The sequence below is a fragment of the Takifugu flavidus genome, chromosome 5, assembly GCF_003711565.1.
Source record: "Takifugu flavidus isolate HTHZ2018 chromosome 5, ASM371156v2, whole genome shotgun sequence".
Lineage (NCBI taxonomy): Eukaryota > Metazoa > Chordata > Actinopteri > Tetraodontiformes > Tetraodontidae > Takifugu > Takifugu flavidus.
This window is the reverse complement of record NC_079524.1, coordinates 13,700,020-13,715,044: the sequence shown is the minus strand read 5'-3', so window position 1 is coordinate 13,715,044 and position 15,025 is coordinate 13,700,020. Positions and strand designations below refer to the sequence as shown.

Sequence of the window (15,025 nt, the reverse complement as noted above, 5' to 3'; positions counted from 1 at the left end):
TACAGGCTCAGCACCGAGATGAAATGTTGAGGATGTACTATACTCTTCGTGAAAGTCTAAATATAATTGGTGACATCAGTACATCCACGATGCCTTCAGGATGGAGGTAAAGTTCCTTTTAAGTCTCCTTTGTCCAGCCCAACCCCCCAGCGTCGAGCATATACTGGACCTCCTCGTCCCAGTTGTCGTGCAGCCCCTGGTCTTCCTTCTCGTCCTGCTGTCTCACCTGAACCAGGACCTCCTCCATCAGTTCCTTCTCGACCCAACAGAGCACCACCACCAGGAGTCCCAAGGTAAGTACACACAGCATTAAGCTACCAATGGGCCATTTCTAAACCTGACCTGTCCTTTAATAAACAGGTCGGGACCTGTTATTACATTTCCTAAGCTTATTAAATAAAGTGTTAGGAGCAGCAGTCACGAATTGAACCCCACAAGGCAGAGACACACATGACAACCAAGGATGGTCGATAAAGGAGGCAGATCCCAGACATACTGGGTCAACGTATTGTGGGCGTATTCTACCCACAAGAGCTGTTGAGACCAGGATGACAGGTGTTGTGAAGCCATGCAGCGAAGAGCTGTTTCCAACTCCTGGTTCATCCTCTGTGTTTGACCATTGGACTGGGGATGAAACCCGGATGACAAAGGCTCCCACCAGGGTACAGAACTCCTTCCAGAAGAATGACGTGAACTGGGGACCTCGGTCTGACATCAGATCCACCGGAAGCCCATGCAGGCAGAAAATATGTGTCGCATTAATTCCACGGTTTCCTTGGCAGAGGGAAGCTTGGACAGAGGCACGAAGTGGGCCATCTTGCTGAACTTGTCCACCACTGTCAAGGTGACGGTGTGGCCCTGGATGAACAGACCAGTGACAAAGTCCAGTGAGATGTGGGACCAGAGACCGGTAGGGATGCAGGAGGCCTGAAGAAGCTTGGTGGGAGGCCTCGTGGCGGTTTCAGATGGCGCAAGCCTTGACGAAGCCCCGGGTGTCTTCGTTCAAGGAACCCCACCAGAATCTCTGCCGTAACACGTTGATGGTCCTCTGTACGCCAGGATGGCAGGTGAGGTGAGAATTGTGGGCCCACTGGAGAACGTCCGACCGCAGTGAAGGAGGAACGAAGAGCCACTTCTCTGGACATGCGCTGGGCCCTGGCTAACCCTCCTGTGTGGCCTTGATTCTCTCCTCTATCTCCTACGTGAGAGAAGCGACGAGATGCGATGTGGAGAGGATGGTGTCCGGACGGGAGACCATATCCTAGTCCCTCAGGAACTGACGAGACAATGCGTCGGGCTTCATATTACGGTATCCTGGCCAGTAGGCAAGGGTGAAATGAACCTGGTGAGGAAAAGGGCTCACCAGGCCTGTCAAGGGTTAAGGCTCTTGGCTGTACGCATATATTCCAGGTTCTGTGATCTGTCTACACCAGGAACAGCTGCTTGGTCCACTCCAACCATTGATGCCACTCCTCCAATGCCAACTTGACGGCCAGAAGCTCGCGGTTGCCAATGTTATAGTTCTGCAGGCCAGAGTCTCCGAGAGAAGAATGTGCAGGGATGTAGCTTCTGGCCCTCTGTCGATCACTGAGCGAGCACAGCCCCCACTCCCACGTCGGAGGCATGTACTTTCACAACCAACTGTCTCTCCCGGTTCGGCATAGTCAGGATAGGGTAAGTGAATCTTGCCTTGAGGGCTGGGAAGGCCTCATTGGCCGCAGTTGACCACCTGAAGGTTACCTTGGGGAAGGTCAATGCAGTGAGGCGGGCCGCCACTGTGCTGTAGCCACTGATGAACCTCCTGTAAAAGTTAACGAATCCCAGGGATCGCTGCAGTTGTTTGTGGGAGCTGGGCGTGGGCCAGGAAGTAAGGGCAGAAACTTTTGCAGGGTCTATCTGCAAGCTCCCTGGTCCCACGATGAATCCCAGGAAATAGACAGAAGGAGTGTGGAACTTGTACTTCTCGGAATTGACAAAGGGCAAGTTCTCCAAGAGGCATCGAAGGACGGTCTAAACATGGTGGACATGCTCATCCTTATTCTTTGAGAAGATTAGGATGTCAGCTAGGTAAATGAACACGAACTGGTTCAACATGTCCCGGAGTACATCATTGACCAATGCCTGGAAAACTGATGGGGCGTTGGTAAAGCCAAAGGGCATGACCAGGTACTTGTAATGTTGTGTGGGAGTGTTGAACACCGTCTTCCACTCATCTCCCTTGTGAATACGGACCAGGTGGTAGGCATTGCGCACGTCCAGTTTTGTGAATATTGTGGCCCCATCCAGGAGTTCGAAGGCCGAGGAAATGAGAGGCAAGAATGGCAATCTTGTAGTGTCCGAAGATTGTGTATTGATCCCTAGTGTGGCAGGGCGTGGCCTGCCCTCCGAACAGGTGCCATATGGAGGTAGTGCCTTAATTGGTGGGTGGGGAGAAAAGGTTTATATAAGGCACTGCCTCCAGCTGACTTTAGTTGTTTTCCCCCTTTGACGGTACGGCGGGGTTGCGGCTTATCTGGGCGGTTCGACCAACAAACTGTTTCACAGCGCGAGCATGCTGTTTGGCAGCGCCAAGAAGGTTGGTGCTTCCTCCCGCCATCCTTCCACCTAGAACGCTTTGCCGTGAGGGCACGCGCGCTAGTTTACCCTGGGCAGGTAAGGCGCAGCAATGCGCGTCACTGACTTCCTCCACTCAGTCGATAAAGGTTAATGGGGCTGTCCTTGTTGCAGTTGACTGCCGGCTGGCGTCGGTGGGTCGCGTTGCCCCAGCGGGAACCCTTCACGGAGTGGTGGCGCCACCAAACAGTCGGCACGGACTACCTCGCGTACTGGACCCACTGCTGCTTTGGCTCAGTCCCGCTTTCGGGACTCTCTCCTGTTCGCTCTCGCGCTCTCTCTCTCTCGCCCCCCCCCCCCCCCCCCTTCGCTCGGGGGACGGCGCTGAGACGTAGTGGTGCTGCCGAGGCGACCACGGAGCTATTGCTTTCAATTTTAGACTCTTAACAGTATGTAAATTGTATCAATTTATTTACTTTTGTTGGTTTTGTTGCTTTTTGTGTCTTGGTTGACGTTGTTTTCTTTTGGACGACCTGGTCGCCATTTATTCGCTTGTCTGTGTGAGGTGTGTGTGTGCGTGTGCGCTCGTCGCGTCTGATTGTTTATCATTGTAAATTTAATTGTCCTCTTTTCTTTGTGGACAGGTGCTGCGGGCCACGGCGGGGACCCAACCCCTGGTGGAGGGCGTTTTTATCACACCTCTCGCGTGTAGTTTTGTTTGTAGTAGCACGGGTGTTTTTAATTTGTTTATCTCCCCAAATTGAGTTTTACCTGCCGGTGGGGCCCCAGCCCTGTCCACCCCCTTTTGTTTGATTTTTGTACAGCCGAGTTATTTCGGTGTTGAGTTGGATTTAATAAAATTGTACTGCCTGACCCTCAATCCTGTCTCTGCCTCTGGAACCGAACCGTATCTGCGCGTGCCTGTTTCCGGTTAATTCCTGGGGTGAAATTCCCCAGGTGGCGTTGTCATCCACCGTTCCACCTCTCTCCACCCCGCCACACTAGCAAATCCTGACTTTTGACCTCTGAGGATCTTAGCTTTAGAGATCTTATCTTCTTCAGCCATCCTGGCACCATATCAACATGTCCCATCTGTGTCCTGTCCTGTGCTCGTGATTTGGTGCTGTGAAGGAGTGCTGGGGTCACTAGAAAGGAATGTGTTTACTTGACCATATATAAGGGTCTACCGAACAAAGCACTTGGGAGATCTTCACCATCGGGACCACGAAACCTCCCTTGGACAATCTGCAGTGTTCAATTGATGCCTGTTCTCTCCAATAAAAATCTCTCATAACCAAGTCAGTGTCTACGAAGATTCCTTTTTCATCAGCACATCTCAACTATCACCAGAAGAAATTTACCACAAAATTGGCATCATGGGCACGATCCGTTGTGGCTGTCTTCTTCTCCATCTGCTTCCTCAGACCAACTCCTGCTCCAAGCCGGCAAGTAAAGTGAACATTTTTTCACATATTGGGGTGCTGGTTAGTTCAATTAAGCTTTTGGGGAGTAATTTAGACACACCATAAAGATAATTAGTGTGGGTGTACATTTTTGTGTTGATGTTGAGGAATACTCCTAAATTTTTCAATTTGACCTTTTTTGTTTGACCTGTTTGACCTGTTTTGCGTTTTATGAAAGACTGAAGTAGTGGCTCTGGAGGAGAGACAGGCCATGAGATTTACTGCACTGCTCATTTCAGCTAAAAAGGACAGCTGATTCTGAATTTATCTTATTTCGGTCTGTACACTGTGTTATGTACAGGATTGGCAACTGAGCATGCGGGCACTGGATGTGTCGTGTTATGGCCAGGAAATAGCCGCAGGTTCAGGACAATTGTCCCAAAGTCCCGTGCATCCTTTGGGAGCAAACGGGCCGGTCTCTCTCCTTCGAGTGTCCGGAAAACTGGGGTTAACACCTGGTCGGGGGTATCCTCTCTGACATGGCTGACGAGTGCGTTTGAAGACACTCTTTTACGGTCAGGTGCCCACTTTTCAGGGATGTAAATTTAGTGCGAGCAGTCGCAAAAAACTGTGGTTTATGGCAGCGGCGCCGGACATGTCTTAAATCGGCTAAATCTGCACAAGCAGATGGTGTGTGTGCGTGATTGGATCGGAACTCTGTTAATGTGTTTTGTTTAACCCCCTCCTGTTCCTCTCTCTCTTTTTCTCCCATCTCTCTCTCTCTCCCCTGTCCTTGTGAGATTTATCTTATGGGGGACTTTGTTATAGTGTGTTGTTAAAAAGAAAAAGGGGGAGGCAGAAAGACTTGTGTGATTAATTGGAATTCTAAAAAGAAAAAGAGGAAAATCATTTTTGTACCTCAGAACGTTTGAGAGTTTATCTGAAGCTAAAGAGGACCTAAGGGTGGCCCTGGTAGTGAAGAAACATATAAGTCTGTGCTGAGACAAAGAAAATGAGGTGTGATCCAGCAGGACCACACAGTTCTGAAACACACACAAATACACAGACACACAAACACACATATAGATGTATGATGCTGGAGCAGTGGTGAACAAAGAAAGACCAAGAAATATTCAAGTTTCTTCTTGCAGGTTTACATGTTTATGTGATATCTTTAGAGAACCTTATTTAAATGTATTTTGAAAAATTGGTTCTATCCGTTGTTGGTTGATTTGGACCTTTTGGATCTTAGGGTGTGGCTCACACTGTGCAGCTGTGTGTGGGGCCTGCAATCAGAGGCCAGCTCGGGCTAGGGAGAAAGGATGTTCACTTTCTGACTAGCAGAAGTGAACAGGAAGTGGTTCTCGACTTTAAGAGATGGAGCTAGAGGTGGAGCTACAGTTTAATAAAACAATGATAAGAACACTCTAATTAATATTCTATTGATAACTAATGATAATGTATAAGAATTATACACTTTGTATTTTTCTTGAAGGAGCTCAGTAGTTTATGAATTATTGAATTTTTCTTTTTCCTCTTTACACTTCTGCCGCATCTGAACTTGATTCCTTTAGGGGCAGTGTGGAAGAGTAGAGGTTTCAAGAAGACAGATGGTTCTCCCATTCAGCATGATGCTCAGATCATGAAACTTCTACAAGCTATGATGAAACCAAAAGAAATAGCTATTGCTAAATGTGCAGCACACAAAACCGACCAGTCTAGGATTACACGAGGAAATAAAGCTGCCGATGATGCAGAAAAAGCAGTTATGGGAGCAAACAAGCCTAGCAAGGTTTTTTTGTTCACTCATGAAATAGTTTTAGAGGAAAAGGTCACAGTACAGGACGTTGTCATGCAAAATGATGCTTCTCCCTTGGATAAACAAGTTTGGTAGGATCGGGGGGCCATCCAAGATTCTTCTGGCCTCTGGAGAAATCCTGAGGGCCTGATCATGGCACCCCCAGATCTTTTGGGTCTGATGATCCTGGAGGCACATGGGTTGGCCCATGTTGCAAGGGGGGAGGTGAAAAGAAAAATCACCAAAGAATATGGTTTTTGGGCTCCTTATCTGCTTGAGCAAATTGATTATGTCATTGGCCGATGTGCTATCTGCCTGAGAAACAATGGGCCAGATTCACGAAGAGTTCTTACGAACAAATTTGTTCTTAAGTCCCATTTACGAACAGTTTACGAAGATTGTGGCATTCACCAATTTCTTCTTATCCTGGATTTATGCGTAGGTAAGAACAAATCCTACGAACACTCAGGAGTACTCTTGCGCACATTTCAGTGCCGACATGTTGGCATGGTTGTGTTTTCTTCTCTTGTGCAGTTCAATAAAATTCAATATTACAATGATAATTCTGTCATATTTATTTGTTTATTTCCTATTTTTGGTGATTTACGGAGAATTTTAAAATTACGTAAATGTGCCAATGACTTAACATTAATCAACCAAATTGGAAACCATGCCAAAACTGTCTTTTTATTTGATTTTATCTTGATTTATTTTATTAGGGGATCGAGGATATGCCCTGGCTCCCTGGTTGTTGATACCACTGACCAACCCTCAGACTCCACAGGAGTTTTATTCAATCAGATGCATGCGCGCAGTCGCTCCACCATTGAACGCACCATCGGCATGTTAAAGGGGCGCTGGATGTGTTTAGACACAGAGCCACAACCCCGTGAGGATGTGCGTCCTGACGCAATGATGGGGCCAGACTGCAGGCACGCGGTTCACGTTCGAGCGCGATTAATTGCCCGTTTGTGAATAAAATGCATTATTGTCACAATCCGAGCACAGCTTTTACACGTTTATTTTTTTTACATTCTTCTTTTTTTTACATTCTCGTTGATTTCTTTAAGCGTGTTGGCTATAGTCATCAGGGTTGAGGCAATTTTATCAAGCGTGTTAGCCATCCTTTCTTGATTGTTCAACACGGCGTCTGTAGTAACTTGCAGGAGGCTTCTTCTTACTGAAGAATTTATTTTATTTCAGGAACTCGAACAGGTAGCATTAATTTCGGTCAGCACACAGGTATAACTAACTTCCGCTCTGGTTTCTTCTACACAAGAAATTTCCCGAACAGTAAACAACACGTTGTCCCACCTGGTGGCCTGGAAGGCATTTAACATCAATAAACAGGTTTACCACACCCTTCCCCCCTTAAGTGTTTTCTACACCCTTCAATAGAACATTATGAACTTTTTTTTTCTTAATCCAATTTAAAGTCCTTCAAGTAACTGGGCAACTTGATTTCCCTTCTTGAATGTCGCCTCAGTGGAGTTGGGGTTGTGACAGTTCTTTGTTCTGTCTCAGAACTTCCTACAGCTTCAGTAGTTGCAGGCTCCTCCAACTTCTCCTCACTGAGTACCACCTCCTCAGCTTCCAGCCAGGCTTCACTTCCTTGATCCGTCTGACTGAGTGTCATAGAGGCCGTCTGTGGAAGGTTGTTGCGTTCTTCTGGTCTCCGGTGGTGTGTGTGAATCTGATCCACATGTCTCCTCACCACTCTCCCATCACCTAGCATCACTTTGTATGACACTGGTCCTGTCACTGACTCAATCAGTCCTGGGATCCACTTTGGTCCGAAACTGAAGTTCTGGATCAGCACTGAGTCCCCTGTTTTGAACCAGCGTTCCTTCGCCTTTTTGTTGTGATCTTTTGTCTGTTGTTCTTGTTTTTTCATCACTTTTCTGCTTAGATTTGGGTGAATCGAGTCCAGGGTGCAACGAAGCTTCCTCCCAAGAAGTAGCTCTGCAGGTGATAACCCAGTAGTGGTGTGAGGAGTCACTCTGTAGCTAAATAATACTCTGGCTACTTTAGCTGTCAGTGTTCCCTCGGGGCATTTTGTCATCATTCTCTTGAAAGTTTGTACAGCCCTCTCTGCTAACCCATTACTGGCAGCATGATAGGGTGCCGAGGTCACATGACGAATACCATTTTTTTTCAAAAATTCTTTGAATTCTATACTGGTGAAACAAGTGCCATTATCAGACACTATCAATTCCGGCAGTCCATGGTTACTAAAGCTGGTACGCAGGCACTCAATTGTGGTGGTTGATGTTGCAGAATTCACGGGATACACATCCATCCATTTGGAATGTGCATCAATGAGCACAAAAAACATCTTCTCCATAAACGGTCCAGCATAATCCACATGAATGCGGCTCCAGGGTTTGTCTGGCCAGTCCCACGGGTGTAATGGGGCAGGTGCAGGGACGTTGCGGTATTCTAGACAGGTCATGCAGCTCTTAACAGTATCCTCCACCTCTTTGTCCAGCTTTGGCCACCACACATAACTCCTCGCCAATGCTTTCATTCGGGACACTCCTGGGTGGCACTGATGAAGCTGTCTCATGACATTTTCCTGTCCTGCTTTTGGCACAACCACCCTTGAACCCCATAGCACACATCCATCTTTGATGCTGAGTTCATATTTTCTCACCTCATAGGGGCCAAACTCCTCCCTTTTTTCTTTCGATGACCAGCCGTTTTGTACCATCTCCCGCACTCTTGAAAGTACTGGATCTGCGTCTGTCCATGCTTTCACTTGGTCAGCTGTCACCAGTGTGATGTCAGAGCTCTCCAACATGAGAACCCTCTCTTCCAGCTCCTCCTCTGTTACCTCTGGTAAAGGAAGGCGACTTAAGGCATCTGCATTACAGTGATACCTTCCTTCTTTATACACTATTGTGTATTCGTAGGCTCTCAAGGTTACCGCCCACCTCTGTATTCTGGGTGAAGCCATTTGTGGCACAGCTCGCATCTCACTGAAGAGTCCCAACAAAGGCTTGTGATCTGTCACAATAGTGAATTTCCTTCCATAAATGTACTTGTGGAATCTCTTTATTCCAAACATCACAGCTAGTCCTTCCTTGTCCAGCTGGGAATATTTTTTTCTGCTGGGTTAAGTGTTCTTGAGGTGAATCCAATGGGTCTCTCGGTTCCGTCCGGCATAAAATGCGACAACACAGCACCTACTCCATAAGGTGATGCGTCACATGACAATACAAGGTCCTTTTCTGGGTCATAGTGCACAAGAACCTCGGCAGACTGCATCAATTCCTTTGACTTGTCAAAAGCAGCTTGTTGAGCATCACCCCAATGCCACCTTGTCTCCTTTTGTAACAGTTTGTGTACTGGTGCAAGTACAGTTGAGATATTGGGCAGAAACTTGTTATAATAGTTTAACAGTCCCAGGTACGCCTTCAACTCTGTTACATTTGAAGGTGTGGGTGCCTCTTTGATTGCTTGTACCTTCTCATGTACTGGGTGCAGTCCTGTCGCGTCCACCTTATGACCTAGGAACATCACTTCCTCATTCATGAACAGGCACTTGCTTCTTTTGAGTCTGAGACCTGCTTCTTGTAGCCGTTTCAACACCCTAGCCAGTGTCTGCAGGTGCTCCCGGTCGTCTTTCCCTGTGAGGAGGATGTCATCCAAAAAAATGGTCACATGAGGGATGCCCTGTAACAGTCCCTCCATTGTCCGTTGAAATATTGCTGGGCTTGATGAAACCCCAAAAGGTAGCACCCTGTAGGTGAATAACCCTTGTGAGTATTTATGGTCACATACTTCTTTGCTTCTTCGTCCAAGGAAATCTGGTGGTATGCATGACTGAGATCCAATTTTGAGAATTTCTTTCCACCTGACAGTGTGGCAAACAGATCCTCAATTTTGGGAATTGGGTACTGCTCCAACTTTGAGATCTGGTTTACCGTCAGTTTATAATCTCCACATAGCCTTACTGTATCATCAGGTTTCAACACGGGAACCACTGGAGTAGCCCACTCTGAATGTTTCACAGGTTCTATGATTTTCTGTGCAAGGAGTCTGTCAAGCTCCGCCTCTACTCTTCCTCTCATGGCATATGGTACAGGTCGGGCTTTAAAAAACCTGGGGGCTGCTTCCTTGTCTACATATATTTTCGCTGGGGGGCCTTTAAATCTTCCAAGTTCATCTTTAAACACTTCTCCATACTCCCCCAGTACCTCATCCAACGTCTCTTCTGCCACATTGTGGATTTGGGTTTCGGGTCTCATCTGGACTTCCTCTGCAGTCTCTACCCGGACGTGATGGACCTGGGGTGTTTCTCTCCACTGTAAACCTAGCCTCCTAATCCAGTACCTGCCTACCAAACTGGGGCCTGCACCTCCTACCACAACCACAGGTAAGTCTAGGGCTCGCCCTTGGTTCTGCACCTTAACTACAGCGGCTCCTAAGACTTTTACCTTGTGCCCTGTATGTTTTGAGCCTGACTCGACATGGGCATAACTTTGGTGTTCCTTTTCCCCTGAGAGTTTTGAAAACTGAGTAGTTAACTACTGTAACACCACAACCTGAATCCATTTCAAACTGTGTGTCTGTCCCATTTACTGTCAAAGTCTCTATAAATGGAGCTTCTGCTGGTATGTCAAGTTCGTCCAATTTGTACAATGTGTACATGACTTCCTCTGAGTCTATGTTATCTTTTTCTCCTTCCCCCTGGCTGACATAATTTGCTCCCTGAGCTCTCCCCTGTTTGCCTGTCTGCACTCCACCTCCTTTGGCCCTCAAGTTCTTTGCTGAGCCCTTAAACCTACACACTTTTTGAATGTGGCCAACTTCCCCACACTTGTGACAGGTTTCCTTAATAAATCTACAGTCCCCAGCCATGTGCTGGTCACTACCACACCTGTAGCAAACTTTACGCTGGTTCTGCTGGGTATATGGGGTCTGCTTTGAATACACCTTATGCACCGCCTGGGGTGCCCTCATGTACTGGGGCACGAACTCCGGAGACTGCAAGTCCTTCACATCTTTGCACGCCGTCTCAATGGCCTGCGCCAACTTCAGCGCCTTGTCGAAGGTCAAATCCGGCTCCGAAAGCAGTCTGCGCTGTATGCGATCATCCACGATGCCACAAACCAGCCTATCCCGGATCATTTCCGACAGCTCGTCCCCGTAGTTGCAGTCTTGAGCCAGTTTCCTCAGCACAGCAACAAACTCCATAACTGTCTCCCCCTGCTTCCTGTATCTGGAGTTAAACTTACAACGTTGCACAATCTCGCTCGGTTTTGGGTTGAAATGATCCTTCAACAACTTCACCAGTTCATCAAAAGTCTTGTCACCCGGTTTGGCGGGGCTGACTAAGTTCCTCATGAGACTGTAAGTCTGACTGCCCACTGCACTCAGCAAAATATCTTTACGTCTACCTGCATCGTCGATCCCATTAGCCCTGAAAAAATGGTGGAGTACTTCACAATATTCTTCCCACTTCTGGGATTGACCATCAAAAGGAGCGGTGCTTCCAATCATAGCCGCCATGTTCTTTATCCAACAGCCACAGAGTCCGGTCTGCAAGGTTTACTTAGCCCAGGGGTCGGCAACCCAAAATGTTGGAAGAGCCATACTGGACCGAAAAAACAAGAAACAAATCTGTCTGGAGCCGCAAAAAATTAACAGCCTTATATAGGGCTTATAATAAAGGCAACACATGCTGTAAGTGTCTATATTAGATGTATTAGCCTACTTTCCAAATGATAAGTAGGCTACAAATACATAACGAGCATTCATGATGAAATGTTTATTATTCCTGCAGCATCCTGGAGAGAATGACGCACCATGTGGCCACTCTGCTGTACGATGACGCTTTAAGTTTAACTTCCATTTTAATGAGAAGTTGAAATTAAATATTTATTATATACATTTATACAGCATTGGAAAACTTTAAGAATGTTTGTCAAGTTTTTCCTCCTACAGAAATTATATTAAAACAATTTCCATTTTCATATTTTTGAAAAAGCTCCAGGGAGCCACTAGGGCGGCGCCAAAGAGCCGCATGCGGCCCCAGAGCCGCGGGTTGCCGACCCCTGACTTAGCCACTCAGCAGCCGCTTTCATTCCTCTGTATCCATCCGAGGCATCTGTGGTGACTTTATCCTCGTCGCCATTTATGTAGTAACTTGCAGGAGGCTTCTTCTTACTGAAGAATTTATTTTATTTCAGGAACTCGAACAGGTAGCATTAATTTCGGTCAGCACACAGGTATAACTAACTTCCGCTCTGGTTTCTTCTACACAAGAAATTTCCCGAACAGTAAACAACACGTTGTCCCACCTAGTGGCCTGGAAGGCATTTAACATCAATAAACAGGTTTACCACAGCGTCAGAAATCAGGCGCGGAGAGGCAAGCTTTGGGCATTTCGCTTTGGGCATTTGGCTGCTTTTTGCTCTGTCTACAGGGTCCTGCTGCAGTTCCTTTTATGGGCATTAGTGGGCGGTGACTTATGCTAATCGTATGTTAATTAGACTCACCTGGCACGCGCTTTCAATTTACGAACAGATGGCATTCATCAATCTAAGAACACAGCTGCGAACAATTCTGGGGCTTACGAACGCGTTGATGAATCCGACGTAGGGTTTTCTTAAAAAACTTCTTAATAACAACTTAAGAAAGAATCTAAGAAGATTCTTAAGAACATATTGGTGAATCTGGCCCAATGTTCGCCGTAGGGTGACAGTTCCTCTGGGCTATGTTCCAACGCCCACAGGTCCCATGCGTGAACTAGTCATTGACTTTGTTGTCATGATTAGACCAGTGGAAGGTAAAAGATACATGTTGGCTGTTGTGGACAGGTTCTCCCAGTGGGTCGAAGCATGTCCAACGAAACGAAAAGACGCCCAATCGGTCGCAAAGTTTTTGTGTCGCGAAGTCATCAGCAGGTGGGGGCTTCCAGATCGAATATCTTCAGACAATGGTAGAGAATTTGTGGACAAGACTGTAAAGCTGATCCTCCAAAAATTGGGGATTAAACAGCGACTCGGAGCTGTTTATCATCCACAAAGTCAAGGCATTTGTGAGAAAATGAATGGCATTCTGAAAAATCGCATTGCTAAAATCTGTCAACATACAGGCTTGAACTGGGTGACAGCTCTCCCACTCGCCCTGATGGCTTGCCGCTTGAGTGAACTTCGCGATTTGCATTTGACACCGCATGAACTAGCGACAGGCAGACGAATGCCAACTCCATGTTGGCGCACAAGTGGCAAAGACCCAAGTCTGGCACCTCTTGAAGATGAAATGCGTGCCTATGTTAACTATTTGGCTATTCTTCATAAAAGAATATCCACATATGTTTCTGACAGGCAGCAGCGGGAAGAGGCACAACAGAGGCTCGACGAGCAGAGGAGCACCACAATGCAATGGAGATAAGGTGTTTGTAAAGGTGTTTCGGAGAAAATGGTTTGACAAGCGTCGTCGGGGTCCGCTTGAAGTTGTACGTTGTTCCGGAACGGCGGTCCAGGTCAAAGGATTGCCAACATGGTGGTATCTGTCACATTGTGTCAAGGCCCAGAGCGAAGTGGGTTTCTGGAAAGCGCCTTGAAACAATTTTGATTGTATAAGACGCTATATAAATAAAGATTGATTGAGATTGATTGAATTCCAAACTGAATCATGACAATTTCTGAGGGACATGCAAACACACAGCAGCAAGACAGAAAAGCAATGGAAAAAACAGTGCTAAGATAGTGAATGGAATTTACACAATGCCTGATGGAAAACCTGTATTGCCAAGAAATATGTATAGATGGGCGGCTATTGTGAGCCATGAGCCTTACCATGTCTCAACAGGAGGGATGGTGAAGGTAGTGCAATCACAGTTCTATGCAATAGGATTTCAACCTTACTCTAAAAAATTTTTGTTTAGCATGTCAGATTTGTTTGAAGCATAATCCTCAGGGAGGTATTAAGCCACAGAAAGGTAAAACACCTATACCATCCTATCCTTTTCACACAATTTATATGGATTACATTGAACTTGGTCCCTGTGAAGGAAAGAAATATTGCTTAGTGTTAATTGATCCTTTTACTAGATGGATTTAAGTTTATCCTACAGCAAAAGCAGATGCAGTAACGGTAGCAAAAGCACTATGTAGAGAAATTATACCTAGATTTGGGGTTCCAAAAGTCATTTGGAGTGACAATGGATCACATTTTGTGAATGAAATAATTGACAGGGTAGGACAAATATTTAACATTAGTTTAAAGAATCATCCACAGAGTGCAGGCCTCGTAGAGAGAGCAAATGGCACAATCAAGTCAAGGTTAAGAAGATGCATGGATGAAACAGAAAAATCATGGATTTATTGTCTAGATTTAGTAAAATTGTGGATGTATATTACACCACATGCAACCACAGGATTGTCACCATTTGAAATGATGTATGGAAGACCTTACGTCTTACCTCCATTCCAACAAAAGACAGGAGATGATGAAGTAGAAATGACAGTTGCAGATTACATGAGAAAAATGCTGCAAGCAAAAGATGTTCAAAGAATGAATAATCTGCCAGATATGCCTTTGCCTCCCCAGAAAGAAGATAACAGCGTTGATGTGGGAGATTATGTGTGGGTGAAGCGCATTCGAAGAGCCAAGTGGAGTGACCCACACTGGGAAGGTCCGTTCCAGATCCTGCTGAAGACACCTACAGCGGTGCGGATAGCGGAACAACCCTCGTGGGTACATCTTTCCCACTGTAAGAAACAACAGACACTTCCAGGTGAAAACGAGGGAGCAGTGACGGTTTGTCCGTAAACGGCTGATGGTGTGACAGGAGCAATTTGGACCCAAAAGCAGCACTCTGGAAAGCTGGAACCGTTGGTAGTGACCCTTTATTAGTACACAGGCAAACAGGAACTCTGGCAGACAAGGAAACACAGGAAACAGTCCGTTCTTCAGGCTCAGGGCCCACGCAGAGTCTATGGGTGTCGGGCTCGGGGATTGGGTTTGAGCAGAGCCGGAATGTGGAGCCGAGGGGGTGGACGTGAACCCGTACAGTTCCGTTTACAGTGGGCAGGAGTGACAGAGAGGGGCTTACAGGCGATGAGGCCGATGAAGTAGCAGAGCCGACTGGGGATGAGCAGCAGCGAAGGCAGATAAGTGCTGAAGAGTCATGCATGGAAGCGCTGAAGAACAATCTGGCAAAGACTGAGAGTGCAGGGGAGGATTATAAGCCAACCTGTGCTTGCAGGTTAGTGGAGTTGAGCTGACGGGGTGGGAGTGGCTGGCAGGTAGAGTGGAG

General features: G+C 46.7%; 1 protein-coding gene, 1 long non-coding RNA gene and 1 pseudogene across 2 annotated transcripts; 1 reads left to right on the top strand and 2 right to left on the bottom strand.

Annotated features, from left to right (window-relative positions):
- LOC130525990 (dynamin-1-like) overlaps window positions 1-3,433 on the top strand; it is a 42,438-nt pseudogene extending 39,005 nt beyond the window's left edge.
- Window positions 3,434-9,080: 5,647 nt separating this feature from the next.
- LOC130526421 (uncharacterized) lies at window positions 9,081-11,288 on the bottom strand. Its single transcript, XM_057034088.1, has 2 exons — window positions 10,090-11,288; window positions 9,081-9,219 (listed from the first exon to the last, which is right to left on the bottom strand). Exon 1 carries the CDS (start codon window positions 11,266-11,268, stop codon window positions 10,165-10,167), a length of 1,104 nt encoding a protein of 367 aa, XP_056890068.1. The 5' UTR covers window positions 11,269-11,288; the 3' UTR covers window positions 9,081-9,219; window positions 10,090-10,164.
- Window positions 11,289-11,916: 628 nt separating this feature from the next.
- LOC130526422 (uncharacterized) lies at window positions 11,917-14,938 on the bottom strand. The gene is made up of 2 exons (XR_008950739.1): window positions 14,822-14,938; window positions 11,917-14,477 (listed from the first exon to the last, which is right to left on the bottom strand). It is a non-coding gene; the product is annotated as an uncharacterized LOC130526422 (long non-coding RNA).
- Between the last annotated feature and the right edge of the window lie 87 nt (window positions 14,939-15,025).

What these genes read in the sequence shown, in the direction of transcription:
- LOC130526421 (XM_057034088.1), bottom strand. Translation starts at nt 11,268, where the DNA reads ATGGCGGCTATGATTGGAAGCACCGCTCCTTTTGATGGTCAATCCCAG.